General features: G+C 38.5%; 1 protein-coding gene across 1 annotated transcript in view; it reads left to right on the top strand.

Moving 5' to 3' along the window:
- The window catches only part of LOC131985707 (insulin-like growth factor 1 receptor), a 54,289-nt gene that overhangs the window by 7,015 nt on the left and 25,472 nt on the right, over nt 1-21,802 (top strand). Inside the window, exon 2 of the mRNA XM_059350851.1 lies at nt 3,185-3,751. Within this exon, the coding sequence (XP_059206834.1) occupies nt 3,185-3,751 (567 nt within the window). The remainder of the gene's footprint in view (nt 1-3,184; nt 3,752-21,802) is intronic.

Genomic DNA, 21,802 nt, shown 5'->3' with positions numbered 1-21,802 from the left:
CACATAATAATATATATATATATATATATATATATATATATATATATATACATATATACAGTACAGGCCAAAAGTTTGGACACACCTTCTCATTCAATGTTTTTCCTTTATTTTCATGACTATTGACATTGTAAATTCATCAAGACTATTAATGAACACATGTGGAATTATGTACTTAACAAAAAAGTGTGAAATAACTGAAAACATGTCTTATATTCTAGTAAGCAAAGGGTGGCTACTTTGAGGAATCTAAAATATAAGACATGTTTTCAGTTATTTCACACTTTTTTTGTTAAGTACATAATTCCATATGTGTTCATTCATAGTTTTGATGCCTTCAGTGACAATCTACAATGTAAATAGTCATGAAAATAAAGAAAAACGCATTGATTGAGATGGGTGTGTCCAAACTTTTGGCCTGTACTGTATATATATATATATATATATTTACATATATGTTTACACTCCTTTTACCAGCCCTAGTGTTTAATTTTAAAATGTTTTACTTCTGAAAGCAGTTAATTGTTTGTCATGCATCGTCTTTCCCAAGCCCATCTGCATCACATTCGTACAGTTAAACTTTATAGACCAGCATTAAAGTAGTAGTGTGACAACCTGTTAGCTGGTTGGTGTGAGTTTTCCATGACTCACTGCCCTCCAGCTTTTGAAGTCTAAATCCTCCTCACAGTGATGTGCGATAATGGCCTCCATGTTTCTGTGGGTGCTGCTGGGGCTTTAGGCCAAGTATTGTTTAGAGCACAGCACACAGGTGGGAGTAAAGGTTAGAAAGGCAAACGCTCCACCTATCCTCACCGATCATCACCATCGTGCCACACCAAACTTTTGCTGATGTGTGTTTCATATTCAGAGCAATGCCTTTCTTATACTTTGCTTTGTAGTTGTTTTGGTTCAAAGTCTTTGTCTAAATAGAATCTGCTGTCTTATTAGATCAAGTATTACTCTAAGTAAACAAATCCATTTTAACACATGATGACATTATTACATGTTTGTTCAATTTGTTCACATCAAACGGCAGACAACTGTCCTTTGTTGTCTGTGCTTTGATCAAAAGACCAGACATTTGCACTTGTGTTGTAGGTAATTTTTCAATGCACTAGATCATAGTGTTTGCCAAGTCTCCAACAGACTGAGATTTTTCTGGTAGGGGGCGCTACACTTCAGTTATAACTGCTTTTTTTTAAAATCCATATTAGTGGGACTATGCTCATATCGGGCCAGCTCATCTTTTTTTGGATAAGCTATCGAAACGCCTTTGTATATTGTACATATTGTATCTGAATCTATTATTCAGTATAGTTTGCCTAATTTTCCAAGCTTTAGAAATAAAACTGCTCTTTACTTGACTAGACTTTCCTGAAGATTTCAAGTGACTTTTACCTGACCGCCCATAATTCTCAAATTGAACATTATACTGGAAAATGTGTACTATATAGTGCTACATCCTGCAAAACAACAACCGTCCGAGTGAAATACAAATATAAAGTTTTCAGGGGATCCACAATTTTTTTTGCATAGTTCTGAGTTAGTGTGTTGGTTGTTCCACTGTTGGGTCCAGTCTTGAATATCTCCTGACTTTTGACCTCTCAGGCCACTTTGAGGTTGACTTCTTTGATTTTGAGTGAAGTTTCTTAGCAACTATTTAGTACAAACTAAAAGATTCATGGATTAATTGTAATAACAGGTGACTTTTAATTGAGCCAATACTGTATTGGATTTAGTGCTAATTAGCAGACCTTACCATGCAAAAAACAAAAAAACCCTCTATCAGCATGTTAGCATTTTCATTGTGAGCCTTTAGGCATGGTGACTTTGGCTGAGCTGCTATGTTAACTCTAGACTTGTTTCATGAAGAATGATGCTGCCAGAGGACTTGTGAAACTTCTCCATGATTCATTTTGACCTTTGTTTAACAATTTGTTCCATCACATATATACTGTATTTGATCAACTAAGACTGTGTACATTTTTAATGGATGTCTTTTATAGTAGAATAGTTTCTAAGCCTTTGATGTAGTGTTATAAAAGCTTGATAAAAGCCGAACGTGAAACAAAAACTGGGGTCCCATTAGGTGGACAATAGAGCTGCAATAGCCTGAAGGCACAGCAATGTAAACTTTATTGCGCTGTTAACCTGAGCTTGAATAGAACCGGACTCAAGTATTTACTTTGTCACGCCATGTTAAGATGGCATTGACAATGAGAATTGCAAGGCAAACATGTTCTGTCAATAACCGCACAGCTTGAGTGTACTGTCAATATTAAAAAAATTTACAAACATCTCTGTATCAATATTACTATTTCAATTAATTGTTAAATTTAACAGCTTTAATTTATTGCAAAGTCGATAAATGAAGAAATATTCAGGTCATTTATAAGAATATGTTTGTTTTTATTTAACCTGGGATGTTTTATTTAACCGTGGTTTAAATGTTGTGTTGATGAAGCAGTTATGATGAAAAGTATCACATGAAAGGATCCAGAGAAGAAAAGGAAAAAAGTGTGTTAGATATTTAGGGTCAGGGCTGTGTTGAATAGTTTGAAGCATTATTGAGAACTTTGACATGCAAATTCCAAATCCACATTTGAAGCTTTTTATCTATTTGTCTGTTCATTCCAATGTTTCTCTTACATTGATTTAATTATGGAAGCCTGCCAAAAATTTCAATGTAGACAAATAATTCCCCACAGTTACAAAAAAAAATATTATTCATATTAAATAATTTGTAGTTGTGATTCCAGTGGTAGGATTGTTTCAGACTCATTCAAACATTTCCAATAAGCAAGCATTTTAAACTCCAAAAGTCAAAATGTATTCAAAAAAGTATATGTAATAATTGACTGAATTTACTTTTTTTAATCTTAAAAAATATTCTCCTTCAATCCATATTAGAGGCCATTTGGCCTTTCAAAAACAACATTTTCACTGCAGTCAAAGAACCCTCCCACTTGCTTTATGCACTGGTACTAATGGTATGGTCTATCAATAGTCTGACTAATGAATCACTTTACTCAATTACGGATTTAGTTTGAAGATTGAAAAAAAAAAAAAAAGGGTGATGAAAAAATATGATAAATGACAAAATAGAAACTTCAAATCTGAAAAAATTAACAAAAACATTTGGTATTCCCCATTTACACCCTCTCCTTTTGTTTCCCCCCTGCAGTCTGTGGTCCCGGCATCGACATTGGAAACGACATCACTGAATTCAAGCGTCTGGAGAACTGCACAGTGGTGGAGGGCTACTTGCAGATTCTCCTCATCGGTGACAAAAACAACAACAACATCAACCAGGAAGTCTTCCGCTCCCTCAGCTTCCCCAAGCTGACCATGATCACTGACTTCCTGCTGCTATTCCGCGTGTCCGGCCTGGACAGTCTAAGCACGCTCTTTCCCAACCTCACCGTCATACGGGGACGGAACCTCTTCTACAACTATGCCCTTGTGATCTTTGAGATGACCAGCCTGAAAGACATCGGCCTGTACAACCTGAGAAACATCACCCGCGGCGCCATCCGTATTGAGAAGAACCCCGAGCTCTGCTACCTGGACTCCATAGACTGGTCCCTTATCCTGGACGCAGAGTTCAACAATTACATTGCAGGGAACAAGCAGTCCAAGGAGTGCAGCGACGTTTGTCCAGGCATCATGGAGAACAACCCTCAGTGCAGAAAGACCATGTTCAACAACAACTACAACTACCGCTGCTGGAATTCCAATCACTGCCAGAAAGGTAAGCTGACTGTCACACATGATAGCTCATCAGGGATTTGAATTGCAAATAGATCGTGCAGACAGTCTAGCCTTTGGCCTGATTTGTGTAGATGTGAATTTGGGAGTGTAATGAATGGCTCTGTGCCTACAGCTGTGGCCTGCTACCTGTCACTTTAACTGCTTTAGCTGTTGTGTTTTGGCCGCGGGGAAGGAGGAGAGCAGGGGGATGCTGTTATGCATGATTGACTTGTCTGCAGATCTTTGCTGTAATATATCTCAGGTGTTTATCCAAGTTAAGGAAAGAAGAAGAAACACGGGTATCAGTGGAGGCTGCAATTTTGCCTCGGCCCATGATGTTGAGTGAGGATTTTTGAATGTGAGCAACTACTGGCTGTCAAATGTCAGTCTCTGTTTCTACAAAAAAAGTTGTTTTTTTGGGCGGGGGGGCTACCTGTAGTAATTACATTTCCCTCAAAAGAGGCACCAGCTCAGATGTTCAGTTGGCTTGTAGCGCTTATTTGATCCATGCAAGTTCAATTCAAATGTTCTCATCTACATAGACTAAGTGAATCAAAAGAGTAAATGCTCCAGAGCTTAATTAAACTACTACAGGCAGTGTGAACTCTCCCTTTAATTCTGTGTTTACGACTGCAGCGTTTTAGATGACTTGTTTTGCTGGTGCGTTTCAGACAATGTGTTTTGGCTGACTGAGTGCGTGTGTCTGGCTGAATTGTTTCCCTGGTGACTGGCGCCTTGCTGCAGACTCAGCATGTTGATGTTTTCAGTCTTGTGACATGCAACTGTCGCAGGACTGGATCGGATCACATGCATGTACACACACACACACACACACGCACGCTTGCAGTGCAGACGGGGTGCAGGCACGCACATACGTAAACAGACAAATCACAAAGATGCAAATATGTCTGACATACACACATGCGCCCTCTCTGCTTTGTGGGTTGGTGGAGAGGCAGAGTGTGGGCATGCTGGGAAAGAAACCAGGGGGTGGAATATGATGGAGGAAGACATGTTGGCTGGCTGTCAGGTGGAGGAGCGGAACTCCGCGCTGTTTATCATTTCTCTTGTCAGCAAGAAAACACTATAGAGACTCGACAATAAACTCTAGACCTCTCCTATCTGTCTGTGGACTGTAAAAAAAGGACAGTGAGACACAATATCTCTGATAATTTAACCAGTCATGGATAGGGACCTAGCAAACCAGTCCAGTCTATCTACAGTTGTGTCTTCACATGTGAAAAGGCCTTTCTTCCTTCCTGTCGTGTTATTAGCTTAACAATAACTGGCAGATATGTTGCTTTGATAAATAACTCCACAATTTATATTTATTTGGGTCATTTATGTGACCATTTTCTCTTTGTGTCTGTTTGTATCATCAATCAAATAAGTTAGAGTTCCTACATTATTACATTACAAGCAACAAGTAAAGGTCATCAGTATGATATAATGTGTGCAAAGTTGATCTGACTGTTTTGATGACAATATTGAGGAAATATTGACGTTAAGCCATCTTATGTGTATATGTGGTACGAAGGTCAAGTTTAACATCGCTGTACAGGGACATTAACAGACGCCATCTCTCTGTCTCCATTCTGTTGAGACTAGACTTGTTTTTGTCAAAGGGCGGGGGCCTGAAGGACAGGAAATAGATTTGAATATTATTTTTAAATACCCAACAAATAACACGAAATGCCTTGGCTAGTAATACCTTTATTACCAGTGCTAGTGGAACAGCTGCCGCTTCTACTGTTTCTCTTATTCTGCCTCAACTCCTCAGCCAACTGACGCTGCTGCTATCTACTATTATTACTACTACTTCTCCCACTTGACAACAACAGTTACCATTGATGCTGCTGCTATTAAAACCACTGTTAACACTTCATCCAATATAATAAAACATTTTTGGGTTCTTTGAATGTTTAAGTAAATCCAAGGTGGAGCTAATTTCAGTTTCAGTATTAGAACTGCTTTCAGTTTTATTGCCTTCGTGACCTGTTGCAGTCTTGTTAAAGTGTTTGATCATTGTTCATAAAGTATGTTTAAGAAGGTCAAAATTTTGTCCCACGCCCCAGCAAGAGCAAGATTTTTGTCTTTGGCACACTTGCACAACAGCCTATTCAAAATAAAAAATAAATGTATCCTTAGGCATTTTGGGATTTTTCTGCTTGCCAAACTCTCACCAAACTGTGACTGTATGAACCAAACCGTGACTTTTATGCACGGTAACACCCCTATTATTTAGACAACAGGAAATAGTGTGAGGAAACACAAGTGAAAACTGAATGTAGGGTCTCTTCTGCTATCTGAAGACATCACTCTCCAGATAATTTCACCACAGTTGCCCCAGCCTGACAAACTGGACAGATGAGACATGAGGCCTGCCTGTTGTGTTTATGTATCCAAGAGGTTGACAAGTTTTGTTAAGTCAGTTTAAGTAGACTAAATATAGAAGAAGTGGAGAATGACTCCGTGAAGATGCATAAGCAGTCAACCAGACTCCTGAGGGAGTGTGTCGGCCAGGGCAAATGGGCCATCATTTGTCGCTGCCTTAAAACAGCATTGATCTCCAACAACATGAGCACTCCTGCTCTCGCTGCAGAGACTGCATTGTTGTGCTATTTATTAGGCGGTTTATTGGAGAAGTCTGGTGGCAGTAAAACCAGGCTTCATTAAGAAGAGGAAGGCCGATAGCTGGAGTAGTTGAGCTGGCTGACCAAACAGTGCTCATTTTCTCAAGGTGTAGTCTGGTGGCCCCAGTACCTGCAGACCAGAAGCTGTTTTATATGTATGCTATACAACCCTGTGTGTGAGTGGTATGCAGCAGTAAATATAGTACTTGGAGCCATGTCTGTTTGCTTGATTTTTGTCCCAGTATCAGCAAACCCTCTAACAATAGAAGACCCCAATGTGATGTTTTTTTATCTGTCTCTTCTACGCCCTGTATCAAGCTTCGGTAATCTTATCTGGGATCCATTGTTTGAATGTGTGTCTTGCTCACAGGCCTTCTGCTGTGCTGGCATGAGAGTCATCTTTGTATTCTGAGGCATTTTATATCGAGACCCGGTCATTCATCAGATCAATAAATGACGGAAGGAAAATAAAGTGTAAGCCCTGTTTTCATTGAGTTAATATAAAGGACATTCTTTCAGCCGGAACTCATTCATAAAACTGTTACGAGGAAAAGAGGGTTAAGCCTGTTTCCTTCTCTGGGAAAGTGGATCTTTTTTTCAGTCGTGGCGGTGGGGGCTACATTCTCCCATGTTTACTTCCCTCATTTGTTTTTTTGGAATCTGGTTTGGGTGTTTTGTCTCGTTCATAACTCATAGGCTTCTTCTAAAGAAGAGCCATGTCTGTGCATGCTGGGAAACAAACACACTCTCTCTCTCTCTCTCTCAAACACACAAACCCGCACACACGCTCTCTCATTGAACAGCATGGGGGATGTTTTTCCGGTGCTTTGTATGGTCTGAGGAGATGAAAGCACATCATTAAAGTACAAAGTAGGTCTTCAGGGATTTACTGGAAGGAATTTTTGTCTTTTGTTAACCCCTGGTTGAAGGGATTACGCATTAAACTAGAAGGATTGTCTTCAGGGTTGTTGCTAGATTAGTTTACTCTACTTGACATGTCAGTGTTTGCTCATTTATGTTTAAAGAATTTAGCTGTGCTTTTATCGTGGTTGTTGGTGTTGCCACTCAAGATACAAATTGGTTATGGAAACAAATTTCTAACTTAATGCCCTTATGTTAAGGATTTGAAAGTTTTTTGACTGATGTAACTTACAGGGGTAGTGTGAAGACAGTGCACCATGACTTTAACAACTATTGATCGACAGGTACTCTAAAAAAGTAGTAAACACAATGGTAATAACATTAGCCAATACTTAAGCATTTGATTTTTTTAACCAATATTTTATTCATTTTTAAACAGACACAAAACAGAGAACATACATACATACAGCAGAGGCAATTAAATACTTCACATAGACTGAATAATATATAGAAAGAGACAAAAATTAAACTAAAATAAATAAATTGAAATAAAAAACAAATAAAATAAAATAAAGATTCAGGTAGAACCAAAACAAACACAAGAATAGCACGACTATAATGGACCTTACAAGGAAAGTTCTAAGAGAGTTTACTGTTTTAACATTATACATGGAATGGGGACTGTACAGTCATATCAATAAAACAAAATAAAGCATTTGATTTTTATTAAATGCTCAAATATCAGTATTGGTATTGCTTAAAAACTGTTGCAAGTTTAAAGCTGGAGTGTGAGACTGTTTACATAAAAAATAACGTCCGTTACATTTATGCTCTTGCCAAACAAGTTCACACAATGCTGATTAAGCCTATCGCTGCCAGGGAACGCTTGCTATATTTTGCTGTATAGCAGACTTGCGGTATCTCGTCTGTGGCGACATTCTAGCGTTGTCACACTGGAGGTGTTGAAAGGAGATTGGAGTCGGTACTCGACATTCAGAGGAAGAGCTCCTGGGTACGGGAGGAGAAGCAGCAAGCTCAGTTTTATCACAGTACGATATTCTGTTGATTCTTTAGACAGCAATGGGATATTTGCTCACAAAGTCTACCATGATATCATTTTGATTCAGTTTAAGTCAGCGGCCTGCAATCAATATGAGATAATAACATATGCCCATTTGTCACAGTCACAAAAAGCAACTTAAAAGAGTTTCTATAAATGAAAACTGTTCTTTTTTAGTAAAATAGAATAAATATAAAGTAGATCTGATGTAATTCAATTTCAAAATGAAGGTGTGTCTCAAAGATGATGTCAATATCTCTTTGGATCGATGATACAGGAATTAATGGGAATTTATGGGAATAAACCGGGAATTTTCCAAAGTGAAGTTCGACCCTTAACAGGGACCTTAGATGTAGTTGGGGAAAGTATATTTTAGCATAATCTTGACTAAAACAACCAGATTTTGTGCAAGTACACTTACTTACTGCATTTAACTTGAAGTTTGAATGGGTGGGGTCAGGGGGATGAGTAATATTTAACATAACATTTATGCTTTTGTTATTAAATGAAAGAATTGATTGTTCAAAAAAATAATTTAAACTTGATAAAGTTCTACTTACAAATACATTTGGTGAAATGCCCTGTTTTTTGGATTTTGAATATTTTCAAAATTCCCCAGTTTAACTTCCCATGGAAAGTTCCTGTGAATTTACTGAAAATTCCCACCCCCCCCTTTGCAACCCTAGTCACAATACACCCCTAGTTCTTAAACTCACTGCCAGAGGGTGGAAGCAAAAGTTTCACACTCTACCTTTAATTTAGAATGTAGTTTTCCCACAAATCTCAGCATATCAGATTGTCTGTTTACACTCTTTCACATTGGGATTTTTAAAATAAAATACTGAATACATTGCCGTAGTATCAGTGAAATTGTGCTTTAGCCGACATGCAGGCGACACACTAGCTATCTAGCAGAAAACACTCTTCTGTGTGAAAGAGAGTCACTGAGTTGTGGACCCCCCCCCCCCCCCCCCCCCTCCTGTTTTCTGCTTGGTTTTGGATGTGGTAGATGGTGTTTATTTACTCAGTGCTTCTCTAGTGCTTAATGTGTGGCCATTTTTAAACTTGTATTTTCTTTATGTCAACTAGCTGTTTTTCAGTTTCTACTTCCCTGATGTTTTTGGGGTTTTCAGTAGTGAACCGCCTCTGCTGTCCTTGACCTTGAATGTCTCTGCTCTCTCCCAGCATGTTTGAGATGAGGCAGCTGGGATGGATATGGATTGCATCAAGGCATTCATTTGAGCTGTATAATGTTGGGTCGTGTTTGGGACTGAGACATAGTTCCATTGATGAATTTGTTATAATGTTTCCAAAAGGAGACTCCACTTCAACTACACATTCTCCCTGCACTTTTTAAACAAAACCAAAAGTCTGCAAGTTTTTTCTCACTCACCATTTTTCTGTTTTCCTCTGCGAGTGACTCATTCGTAGTCGGGGTCAGATGACAGCTGTAGGTGTAGGGCACAGTGACCACAGCATTAGAGCAAAGCGATGGCGGCTACATTACCACAAATTCAAATGAGTCTTTGTTTTCTGCTGCTGAGAGCACGTCAGCTTTGAATGTGTTGCTTCCATAACAGAGAAAACTAAATCTTTGTTCATAAGCACTGACTGTGTGGGTAGGATGTGTGTTATGGACTTAACATGCAAAGATAAATACTTAAACATTCTACTAAATTTACAATAGATCTATATACTTAAGTGAACTTTTTGTTGCTTACATTGCCGACACAGATAAAATCGATTGCAATGAGATAATAGCCTCTGGACCTCTGAGATGCCCAAAGCAGCTAATCAGAGGACACTGAAGAATGTTTAACGTTAGTCTGATGAGATGCATTGTTATTCATTAGAATTAATTAATAAACTATAGCTTGTCTCCAGGTGTTGTCAGGACACTGAATTTTCCATTATATATATTCTAAGGCTTTGTGGGAGATGCCAATCTTTTAGAAGATATTCTTAAAATCAGTTGAGTAAGTGTGCGGAAAAGGGAACTGCTGCAGCATATGATGACCACTGTGTGTCCGTGTGTGTTTTTGTTGACATCACTATCTCCCACCAATAGCTACAGAGGAGACAGCCAGGTGAGCTGCTGTGTTTCCAGCAACCGAAGTATGTATCACTGTAAGTCATGATAGATTAAACTGAACTGCAGACTGTGTTTGAAGGTCATTTTTAAAACAACAAAACTCTCCAGATATCTATTTGCAGAAAGACTGGATGTGACAAAAACATATGCTGAAAAAATATTGTGACAGAAGGCTGCCATTTTTTTAACCATTGGTGGAAACTCTTCTTCAGTTTGAATCGAAAATATTCAATTTATGTGATTTGTGTAGATGCAAGATGCTTACAGTCTGCATATATCTCACGCAAGACGAGATCCCGTTTTGTTCATAAAAAAGAAAAAAAATTCTATTCAATATACAAACTAAACTAATAAATCTATCAGCGTATTTAAATGTATTATAACTATATTTAATTTAAGAGATGTGACATTTGTATTATGTTTTGTAAATAAAGATTTCCGATTTGGGATTTTATTTGTTTAACATGCATGAATATATCCATATAACATCAAACACGAGTTTAACACCACAACACAAATTTTATTGGGGACCTACTCCGTTTCCTTGGGACCCACTCAAATGACCATCTGTGGCTCCCGGAGATTCACTATATTGAAAACATGGTATTGAAAGAGTGAAGGAGGGAAAGGAGCGAGAGGGGAAAGGAATGGATGATATTGTGATGTACTAAAGCAGGGGTGGGCAACCTTTACTAACTAAAGAGCCACTGTTGGCCAAAAAAAAAAGAGAAAATGCGGAAAAATTAAAATTAAACAGCCTAATAAGTCTAAATTAGCCTACCAACATTATTAATAGTCATATTGAGCATTTATCAATATGATTTTGAAAACTAGTCTATCTCAAGGAACTCAAAACTTAACTCAAAGTTGGCAAAACTTAAAGGTTAAGGCACCGGGCCAGAGACTTTCGTAGCTATGAAGCACATTTTAGTTTACTTAAATGTCAAAACTTTTTTAATATGCTGTAATAAGGCTATACAATTTTACAATTGAGGAATACAAATAGCTTTTGGTCTACACCATTGATAAATGAACATTTTAATGTAAAAATATGTATATAATTTTTTTTGTCTCAGCCATGGGGAGCCCCTGCAGGCTGCCTAAAGAGCCACAGGTTGGCCACCCCTGTACTAAAGCTTTGTTGTTCCACATCAGTTTCCATTCAAAACATGACAGAAGTGTTTCAATAACTTTAGATATCGTTTATCTGTATGTGGGTTTTAGATTGTTTTTTTTTTAATGTTGTGAAAACCTTGTATTTAAAGCTAAAGCACAGGCTGCATCATGATGCATGTTTTGCATGACAACAGGACCTGTAACTTACAATATTGGAGAACAGTATGTACTGACACGCATGCAGAACACCCACATGAAGGAATGGCATGGGTTTCACCTTTGATAGTATGTGGTGTAGATATGATGTAGAGGTAACAGGGGAGCGAGTGGAAGTGTTGTCGATCAGAGTAAGTCAAAGTGCCAGCAGAGAGGTCATGTTCTCCAGACAGTCTGACTAGTGTGACCCAGTGCTTAGAGCTTAAGGAAGCCCAGACTACTAGTTCCTGCTGATGTCTGTCTAATCTCTGCTATGATTAGCTCTATACCATCATGTACTGAGAGTACAGACACCCAAGCTCGCACACGATACACGCATTAGTTTAGCCATGGACCCTTTCATCGCCTGCTTGAATCCCTGGCCTGACAGTGATTGAGAAATGCTCTCTGTTACCTTGACTTAAATTGCAAAGATGTCACTAAGCACCAGTGTCAGAGATCTGTAAAATGAGTGTTTGCTTTTTGAAAGGCTGTATCTTGGGGCTAGCATTAGATCAGTTCAAACTGCTTTCTTTGTAAAGTTTATTTTGAAGAATCACTCAATCTTTTGATCTTTAAAATGGAAGAAAATTGTGAAAATGATCATCCAATATTCTCTAGAGTGTAAGTTTATGTCTTTTAATGTAGTGTTTTGTTCAAGCAACAGTCTCAAACCTCAGGCTGATCAAAATAAATAAGATGAAATGTGTGGTGACACGTATTCTATAGTGAACTGCCACAACCTACTAAAAACTTCCAATGAGTAAGAAAAGGAAAGGGACGCTTTGGATTTATAACACAAGACATAACGAGAGCATCATTGTAAAAACAATGCAGCACAATAACCATTTTATCTCTTTAATCTTGTTTTCATAATCATTGTAAACCAAAATCCCAATTGAAAATAACAATGAATAATTGCCTAGCCCTGAAACCTAAGTATATTCATGTTTATGATATAAATCAGAGAGAAGCAGGAAAATCCTTACATTTGAAAAGCAAGAGTCAGATAATGTTTGTTTTCAGTTTTGCTTAAAAGTTTAGGGTTTTAGTCAAACAATTATAATAAAAAAAAAAAAATAAAAAAAATAAAAAATCTTATTGTGTATTCTTGGAGGTATGCAGGGGAGTGACACCTAACTGGATTTAAAAAGGGATTTTAAAAGGATGTAACAGCCAGCTGTAACATCATATAACAAGGCAAGCTGAATCGAAAGTTAAAAAAAACAAAACAAATTATGTTTGCAATTTTAGTAAAACTTGCATCTCTCAAGCCTGAAATATTTTGATCTTAGTATTGTGGCTTTGTCTCGTTGTTTAACAATGTATAAAAGTCACCATTTCACAGTTGTAAACATACATATTCCAAATGTGTCCCTGTTCATTTCCTGTTACAGTTTATATGAATGGCAGCTGACAGGATGTTAACATGGACCCAAGCTGTTACCTAGCAATGGAATTCCAATAAATAAATCCTTAACTACTTGGAGTCCATATCTTCAGTTTAAATCCACGCTTTGAAACAACGAGCCAGGCCTTAAGATTTTATTCGTATTTGTTTAAACGATCTGTGATAAAGGTCAGACCCACTGTTCTTTTAATTAGTAAAATGTCATAAAAACACCCGATGACATTTGTAAATTTACTTGCATTTGATTATTTAGTTCTTTGGGAGTTGTTTTCACAGTTATGTAGTTTTCACCAGCAGCACACATTCTGTAGGCAGTTATTGCTCGTCAAAACTAAAATCAAAACATATGATGATCCACAACTAGTCATGCACCCGGTACCCTGACCCAGAACCCGGAGGCTGTCGGGGCTGGTAATTATAGGGACAGCTTTTTAAACTAGGCACATCCATGACTACTTTTAGTGAACAGTCACACCCATCCCTGGAATTCCTGGAAGAGAACATTACTGGTTTGGCTGTGTTGAAGTGCCTACTGTAATTATGTGGCCTTTAATTGTGCTCTGTTAACACCGTCAGATTGGGATGAGCTGTGACCAGGGACTGAGATGAGCCTCTTGTTTGTGGATTTGAGGCTGGTTGGAATAGTTTATGTTTCGTTATAAAGGCACATTTTTCATAATTTCACTCTGCCAGAATTACAGTCGAATTGCAATAAAAGAGACAGAAAAAAGGTCCAGCTGAGCTTTTTGTTTTCCTCTAGTTTTGTTTATACGTAATTGACCAATTAAAATATTAATTAACCAATTGTCTGAGACTCTGTTGTCACCCACTATAGAGCAGTGTTGCGTGGGGATGTTAACACTGCTTTACTAAGCCTGCTCATGGTAACTCCTAGTAAGCTAAGGCTAATAAACCTAACCTAATAGCCTCTCCCTATGTGTTGAATTAGATGTGAAATGGGATCTAAACCTCCCTAGTTGAGTGTAACCGTACCCATCTGAGGTGCTTCTTTTGGATGGAGAGACTCCTGGGCACGCCGCTAAGGTGCGGTTCTGTTTGTCTGATCCAATTTCTCAGTCTTTTCTCTCAGAAATGTCTTGCCTCAGGCGTCTTCTCCATGGCGTGTTCGATCCAGCTCAAAAACCACAATACCTCTCCAATTAGTCACCACCCGCCCACCCCCCCATGTGTGTCATCAGTCCTACCCTGCCTACTACTGACTGCCTGACAGAACTACTGTACTGCTAAAAAATAAACCAATAATGTTCTATCATAACAGTTGGAAAAGTAGGATCAGCTGCTACTTTGTACACACACACACACACACACACACACACACACACACACACACACACACACATATACAGAGAGAGAGAGAGAGAGTAGCAGAAATGCAGGACCCTGATTCTGAAGTTTTGTTGTTGTAACATGGCAGAGATACCTTTTGTGTCACTCCCATCCTACCATCATGTTTAGCATACAAGAACTACCGGCTGGTGTCCCTGATGAACCCAAGAATAAACTACTGTAAGATTAAATCATCACGGCAAAATCTTATCTTCTTCATACCCAACATTTTGGTCATGTAATGTCATCTGTAAAAACAATGTTTTTTTATTTGGAAAAATAAGCATTTTGCATAAGATGTCAAATAAAAATAGAGTATATGAGAAAATCTGTTTCTGTCTCTTTTAAAAATGACTGACAGAGTCCCCCAGGACCCCAGTACACTGATTTATAAAAAAGCACTAATTAAAACAGAAACAGAAAACAATGATATGAAGTCATTAGGGACGAACTAAATGAAGAATCAGTTAGATTTAACAAAAGGTATACCTCTGGTTTCGTTGGGTACCCCAGTTGGTAACAATGATTAAAAAAAACCCAGAAGCATAGTTTCACTGACTGATTCTAGTTGTGATAAGTTTCCCAACATGTAAGGCTGTCGGACGGGTACTGTAGGACAATAGCACAGCCAACCAGGACAGGCTGCTTCAAGGTCAATAGGAATTCTTCATCCATTCCATCAAATTCCAGAGATATTTCTGTGATCCCGCACCAAGTAAACACACAAACACAAAGACTCAAGAAAGTAGACAACTCCTTCTGATGCAGCCTGTGTGTGTTGGTGGTCCGCGTCAATAAAAATGAAGAATTTGGATTTTGAATGTCTCAAAACAGCTTTATGTACACATTTATTAAATTAACACATTTTGGCTTAAAGCGGGCTGAAGAAGGTTAAACCCTGTGTCTGGCACAGACCCTGTTGGTTTGGGAAATTAATCTGCTGCACCAAATCTGGCATTCTATGTCTAAAAATGTAAAAGGTTAACCTCACTTAAAAGTAATTTATATGACACCAATTACTATATAAAACATGCGTATATCATGAGGGCAGAGCGGTTAATGAGCCGAAATTGAACAACAACATTATATGATGAAGAAACACCCTCTCCAATTGAAAATGGTGACAGTCAAGTTGAGGATTGGTTTTATGGTGTCTGTTGATATGGGAAACCTGGGCTCAGTGTAGTATTTCATCATAATTAGTATAATATTGTCTTCTTTCATTGTCAAGTTCAGTTACTTACATCATTATCCTCAATCATCATCCAAATGATGAGCTCAAACCTCTTCACTAATGCCAGCATTGACATGTTGCACTCCAAACTGAGCTCAACATGTGTTGCCTGCATGTTACATTGCAGCATTTGTTGCTGTGTCCAATTTGGATAATGTGTGTTTGCATTAGCCAATACAGTTTATCTTAGAAATAGGCTTCCAACTATCAAGAGCATGACAACACATCGACAATTCATTGGGGTTAAACCTGTTGTTTGACATAGACATAACCTTCAAGCGTAATCTTATTGTGTACATCTGAGACATGTGAGACATCTTTTGTAATTTTAACTAGTCTTGGATCTGTAGGTATCAGGAAACTGCTAATGTGATAGCTCCTTGTAAACCTCATCCACCCTGTTATTGTCTGGCCTCTGTGGAGGCTCTCGGGACCAAACTATTTGATTTGTCTTGTCTTTTCCAGGTCAGTCAACAGAGGGATGCCAGGAATGACTTTTGTCTGTAGTTATCCAGTAGTGTCAGCTGATCTGACAGATGTTTGTTCCCAACAAGTTCCACAAGGCTAACTGTTCTGTTTAGACTAGCTTTGACAGGATGTTTTTCTGATGTTTCATATGCTTTGACTATAAAGTCATTACAGTGTCTATGGTATGCCTAGCTGCTCTGAAACGAACAGTGATGTTTAACTGGTGATGGTTGTTGACTGGTGTTGTTTTTCATTTCTTTCATTCCTCATTTGTTGTAGATTAGGGTGTCTGATAGAATAAACAGATCTGTAGCTGTTATCGTTGTCTGTTGAAAGGTTGATGATTATTGTCAGTATTTTTAGCCTCGTATGGTCACCAAACTGGATTAGTGTTTATGTAATATTTTGGTACATAATCTTCGATCAGCCTTTTATGTGTGACAAAACTTCCCGCACATGCCAAGCTGTCTGTCTTCCTGTCATAACTTCCAAGACATTGGGTTCATGTGTGAATGAATTCCCAATGGTGGCAGGTGGCACCAGTGTGCCGGGTGAATGAGCGCACTCTGTAGTGTAAAGCGCTTTGGAATAAAGCACTAGATAAGTGCAGTCCATTTACCAAAACAGACTTGCTCAGGTACTGTGTGGCAGTAATGTTAAACCCCCCCCCCCCAACTTTTTTAGTAACCATTGGGGTTCTTTATCCCTAGTTGGGGCAGCTGTGGCTCAGTTGGTAGAGTGGCCGTCTACTGCTCGGATGGTTGGTGGTTCAATCCCTGACCATGGCAGCCTATATGTCGAAGTATCCTATAGCAAGACACTGAACCTCGGATTGCTCACGATGCTGCATTCAATGGTGTGTGAATGAATTCCAAACGGTGGCAGGTGGCGCCATTTAAGGTAGCCTCTGCCACCAGTATGAATGTGTGTGTGTGTGTGAACGGGTGAATGAGCGCAGTCTGTAGTGTAAAGCGCTTTGAGTGGTCGCAAAGCGACTAGAAAAGCGCCATAGAAGTGCAGGTCCATTTACCATTTGGGAAATCACTACTCCAGACCATATCACACTACAATTATTGACCTGTATTCATTACTCAGAAATCCTAGAAATACGATTTGATCCACAGTTTCAGAAAATGCCTTCCATCTCAGTATAAAGTTACAAGGTGACAGGCAGAAGGGTTTGTGTGAATCCTCTCTCATGAAGAGAGTGATGCATGGCCAGCTTTTCATCACTTACAGGAAAGATGTTCTGAGAGCGCCTCACCTCTGTTAGTGTTTTTCTCTTTGAACAGACTGTAATTATCAACAGGAAGCTTCAGACCACACATCTCCTGTGGGACGTCTCCTCACACTGGGAGGAGCGGAGGAGGAAAAAGGAAATCCAGCATTACGTTTGGTATTCCTGTCATTGTGCAAACTACAGCTCTTTACCTGTACTATACAGCTGGTGCTTAAGGGTTATAGTGCCTGTACTTGCTCAAGTGTCTACCTTTGTGTTATAATATACTAGATATCTGATTCCACTTAAAAGTGTAATGATTTGTACAGGATTAATTTATTAATTTAATTGAGACAGGATCCAGTAAAGCTGTCTCTCTGAGTCATCTAATTGGAATCCTAAAAAAAAAACTTTGCACAAGCCAATAAAAACTAAACCATCTTTGTCCTATTTCCAATCACTGTTACCATCCAAATGGTGCACAGGTTTTAAGCAAATTTTCTAATAAATCCTGCGTTATGAGCATTGCATTCTCAATGGGCTTGGAAAGTAAACACAACTAGAAGAATAATTGTAACTCTGGTACATTTTTACTAAGTTTAATATAGCGATTTTGATTGTTCATGGGTTTTGGCAGCACAATCACAAACATGGCTGGTTGATGGTCGCTCTTTGTCGTTGCCTTTATTGCTCAAAGGACTTTGTGAGCAGCCTGTTTGTCAGGCTGGACTGACTGGCAGGTTGTCATGTCCATGGCTGTCTAATGCATTTGACCAGTTGAACTGACTGGCTGGTGGTTGTGTTGTCTGGTATCTGCTGGGAGGCTCAAGAGGTGAACAGGACTGTGCTGGTCAGCCATGAAGAGCTGTGAATGGACTGAATGAATGAAGATCTTTGTTCTGCTGACGTGAATCAGCCTATAGACAACACACAGACACACACACACACACACACACACACACACACACACACACACACACTACTGGCTGGCTGGTTTTGTGAATGACTGTTTCACTGACTGAACCTACACACTGACTGTAACAGAGCACGCTTTGTATGAAACTTGAAAGACAGCTATATTGTTGTGTTTTCTGTCCATCATCAACTTCTTTTTCCACCGGAGGAGTCTGTATTGGTGCTGTTTGTATTTCAATTCAGCCTGATTACTGGAAAACACTGGGAGGGCATTAGGTGTGGTGGTGGGAAATCAGTCAATCAATCCATAAATATCCATTCTTTAGCTAAACCCACTTGTTCTTAAGGGTTGCAGAGGAGCAGGAGTTGATCTCAGCTGACATTGGGTGACAGTTAGAGTACACCCTGGACTGGTACAGTATATATAGTATAAAAAAATGTGTTGTTTTGAGTGGTCCTTGTACGTAGGTCTGTGTTGTGTCAAGTAGGTTAGGACTTGCTGTCTTCTGTTTTTGTACCGTTGCAAACTATTTTCATTGTAAAAATAGGAAGCTTTTCACACACTTTGCCAAAAGGCAACAGACCAGAATGGACTATAAAACAGAAAGGTGTAGGCTATAATAAAGATAGTAAATAAATAGAATAATAAAGATACATTTTCTGCAATGGGAGGAGTGTTACAATTAGTTCCACCTTCTATGCTAAATGGTGATTGCTTCTGTAATTGGCTATCCCCATTTGAGTTCAGTCTGAGAATCAAAGCTGTAGTGCACAAGCAGTGAATGAGGTTGTTTGTTGATGAATGAAATGGTGCAGATCAATATTCTCCTGTCTGCTGGTCAGTAGTAACACACTAATGTGTTTGGATAAAGAGATTTTAGTTTCAAACATGACTAAGACTTTTCATTCTGCAAAAGATCCTGTAGTAAGAGTAAGGATATATATATATATATATATATAAAGTTTAAAAAAAATGTTAAATATAATTTTGCATAAACCAGATCAACCTTTGATTAGTGATTATGTATAAAACATAATAAAAAAGACCGGTTTTGTCATTTTAGGCATAATGGTACAGCCCTGTCATACGGGGATGGGTAATTACAAAACCAAATTGTACAGGAAGTTGAGGGAGCCCCAGGGGCCATTTCCTTTGTCACCAGAGCAACACAATTAATGGAAAAAAACATCACAATCCCAATATTGACTACATCCATTTCCATCTAACAACCTGATCAAATCAAGTTATTTATAAAGTCCAAAACCATAAGTTTGAACTTGATCCTGTGACCCCACAACAATGGAAACCTTTAAAAAAAAAAAAATGCATATTATAAAATATATTTTTATTCATCAAAGCAAATCTGTAGTATTGACTCCAATCGTAACATTCAAGAGAAAGTGTGCATCCAGTTTGTATTATTTCTGTTACAGGACCTATGTAAATGAGAAGAGATTTGAAAGACCTGTTCACCAAAAAAATGACAAGAAAAGAGAATGCAGGGAAAGGGCAGATACAGACATCGCTACTTACCTCTAGCAGGCCATAAGTGATGATAAATTAGGATTACAGATGTGTTTTTTTCTATAAATCTATATTTTGTTTTTAGGAAAATCCTGCATACTATACATACAGAACTAAAAAAAACATAAATGGGTTTTCATTTTGACAAAAACTTCAAATGCTGGTCAATGGACCTTTGTGGATCCATTGGTCCAAGACTGAGTTTTTTTCTCAAATTGAAATGATGCCAAATGTCACAACAACATAGCATGTGGGTCGAATTTACACTTTTGAAATATGAACTGATGGATTTCCCGTAAGAGCTGTTGGAATTGAAGCCAATACAGATCTCTATCTGTGTTTTTGGTGATGACGAAGATGTGTGTCATCAGTCTAGACATCTGCCTTTGCCTGTTATTGTTTTGCTGTGCTGTTGAGTGGTACACACTGCAAAAGCCTGGAGCATCATCACAGTAACTGTGTCTGTGTGGGACATCCTGTTCCTATCACCCCATGGATGGGGGCTGAAAACAAGGATTAAGAGTCACACAGGCTTTTAATTCTTAGTTGATCAACTGATGAAGCAGAAGAGAGAGAGAAATAACAGTCCACCTGCCACTTTTTATTGTGTAACTAGCCAGTAAACTATCAAGAATCACATCTGACACTGAAGTCCTAGTTTAACATAGCTGCTCTAATAAATGAGTGTTCCCGCCGTTTGTCTGGCGACTGGTGTGACTTTCCCAGCCTACCTTCCTGCTGGGCTGGTATTTCTGTTTCCCCTGAAGCCTTGTATCGGCTCTTTGACCCATAGCAGCGATCTTTATCCCACAGCCACAGTTCTGCTTAATGACAGAATGGAAAAGGTAAACTGTTTTACTGTGTGTACTCTAACAACTCCACAAGTACTTACAGTAATTCTCTCTACGACCCACCCTTTAATTTGAATACCCCTTTAATGGGTATTAATGCAGTTATCAAACATCAATGCACAACAACATTTTCCTATGCAATTGCTGTGATAACAATGCAACCCCTCTGTGCCAGCCAAGGTTTTCTTTGGACAGAATTTGTGTCATTCTACTAACATGTCAGTGATTCTGTAGTGGGAGACACTGAAGTAGAAAGTCAATTGTGGCAGTCCGTGTCAATATTGTGGAGCACCACCACAAATAAATCATTTATGGGAAACACTGAACTTACTTTCTGATAACTGACAACATGCTGACTTTCCAATAGATAAAGTAACATGAGCAGTTAGACAAACAATCTGCTGCCATGAGTAGGTTTTCCTTAGTTTATATTACAGTAGTACATACAGTACATACAGTACAGGCCAAAAGTTTGGACACACCTTCTCATTCAATGCGTTTCCTTTATTTTCATGACTATTGACATTGTAAATGCATCAAAACTATTAATGAACACATGTGGAATTATGTACTTAACAAAAAAGTGTGAAATAACTGAAAACATGTCTTATATTCTAGTAAGCAAAGGGTGGTTACTTTGAGGAATCTAAAATACAAGACATGTTTTCAGTTATTTCACACTTTTTTGTTAAGTACATAATTCCATATGTGTTCATTCATAGTTTTGATGCCTTCAGTGAGAATCTACAATGTAAATAGTCATGAAAATAAAGAAAAACACATTGAATGAGAAGGTGTGTGTCCAAACTTTTGGCCTGTACTGTATATACAGGGTGGGAAGGGCAAGTGAGGATTCAATCCTACAATCGTGTAACCGCTGCATCAGTATTGGCCTTTCTTATTGGTCACAAATCATCAACTCCTCACTTACAGTTGCCGTGTTTCCTGCCACCTTCAAACGAGCGCAGGTGATTCCACTGTTCAAAAACCATCACTGGACTCGACACAGGTGGGAAACTACAGACCTGTCTCATTCCTAATATTCCTTTCAAAAATTCTGAAGCGCACAGTCTTGAACCGAGTCTCCGGGTTCCTTTCTAAGAACAACCTGTGCAATCAAAATCA

This window comes from Centropristis striata, chromosome 2 (assembly GCF_030273125.1).
Source record: "Centropristis striata isolate RG_2023a ecotype Rhode Island chromosome 2, C.striata_1.0, whole genome shotgun sequence".
Classification (NCBI taxonomy): domain Eukaryota; kingdom Metazoa; phylum Chordata; class Actinopteri; order Perciformes; family Serranidae; genus Centropristis; species Centropristis striata.
This window is presented reverse-complemented; position numbering and strand designations above follow the sequence as displayed.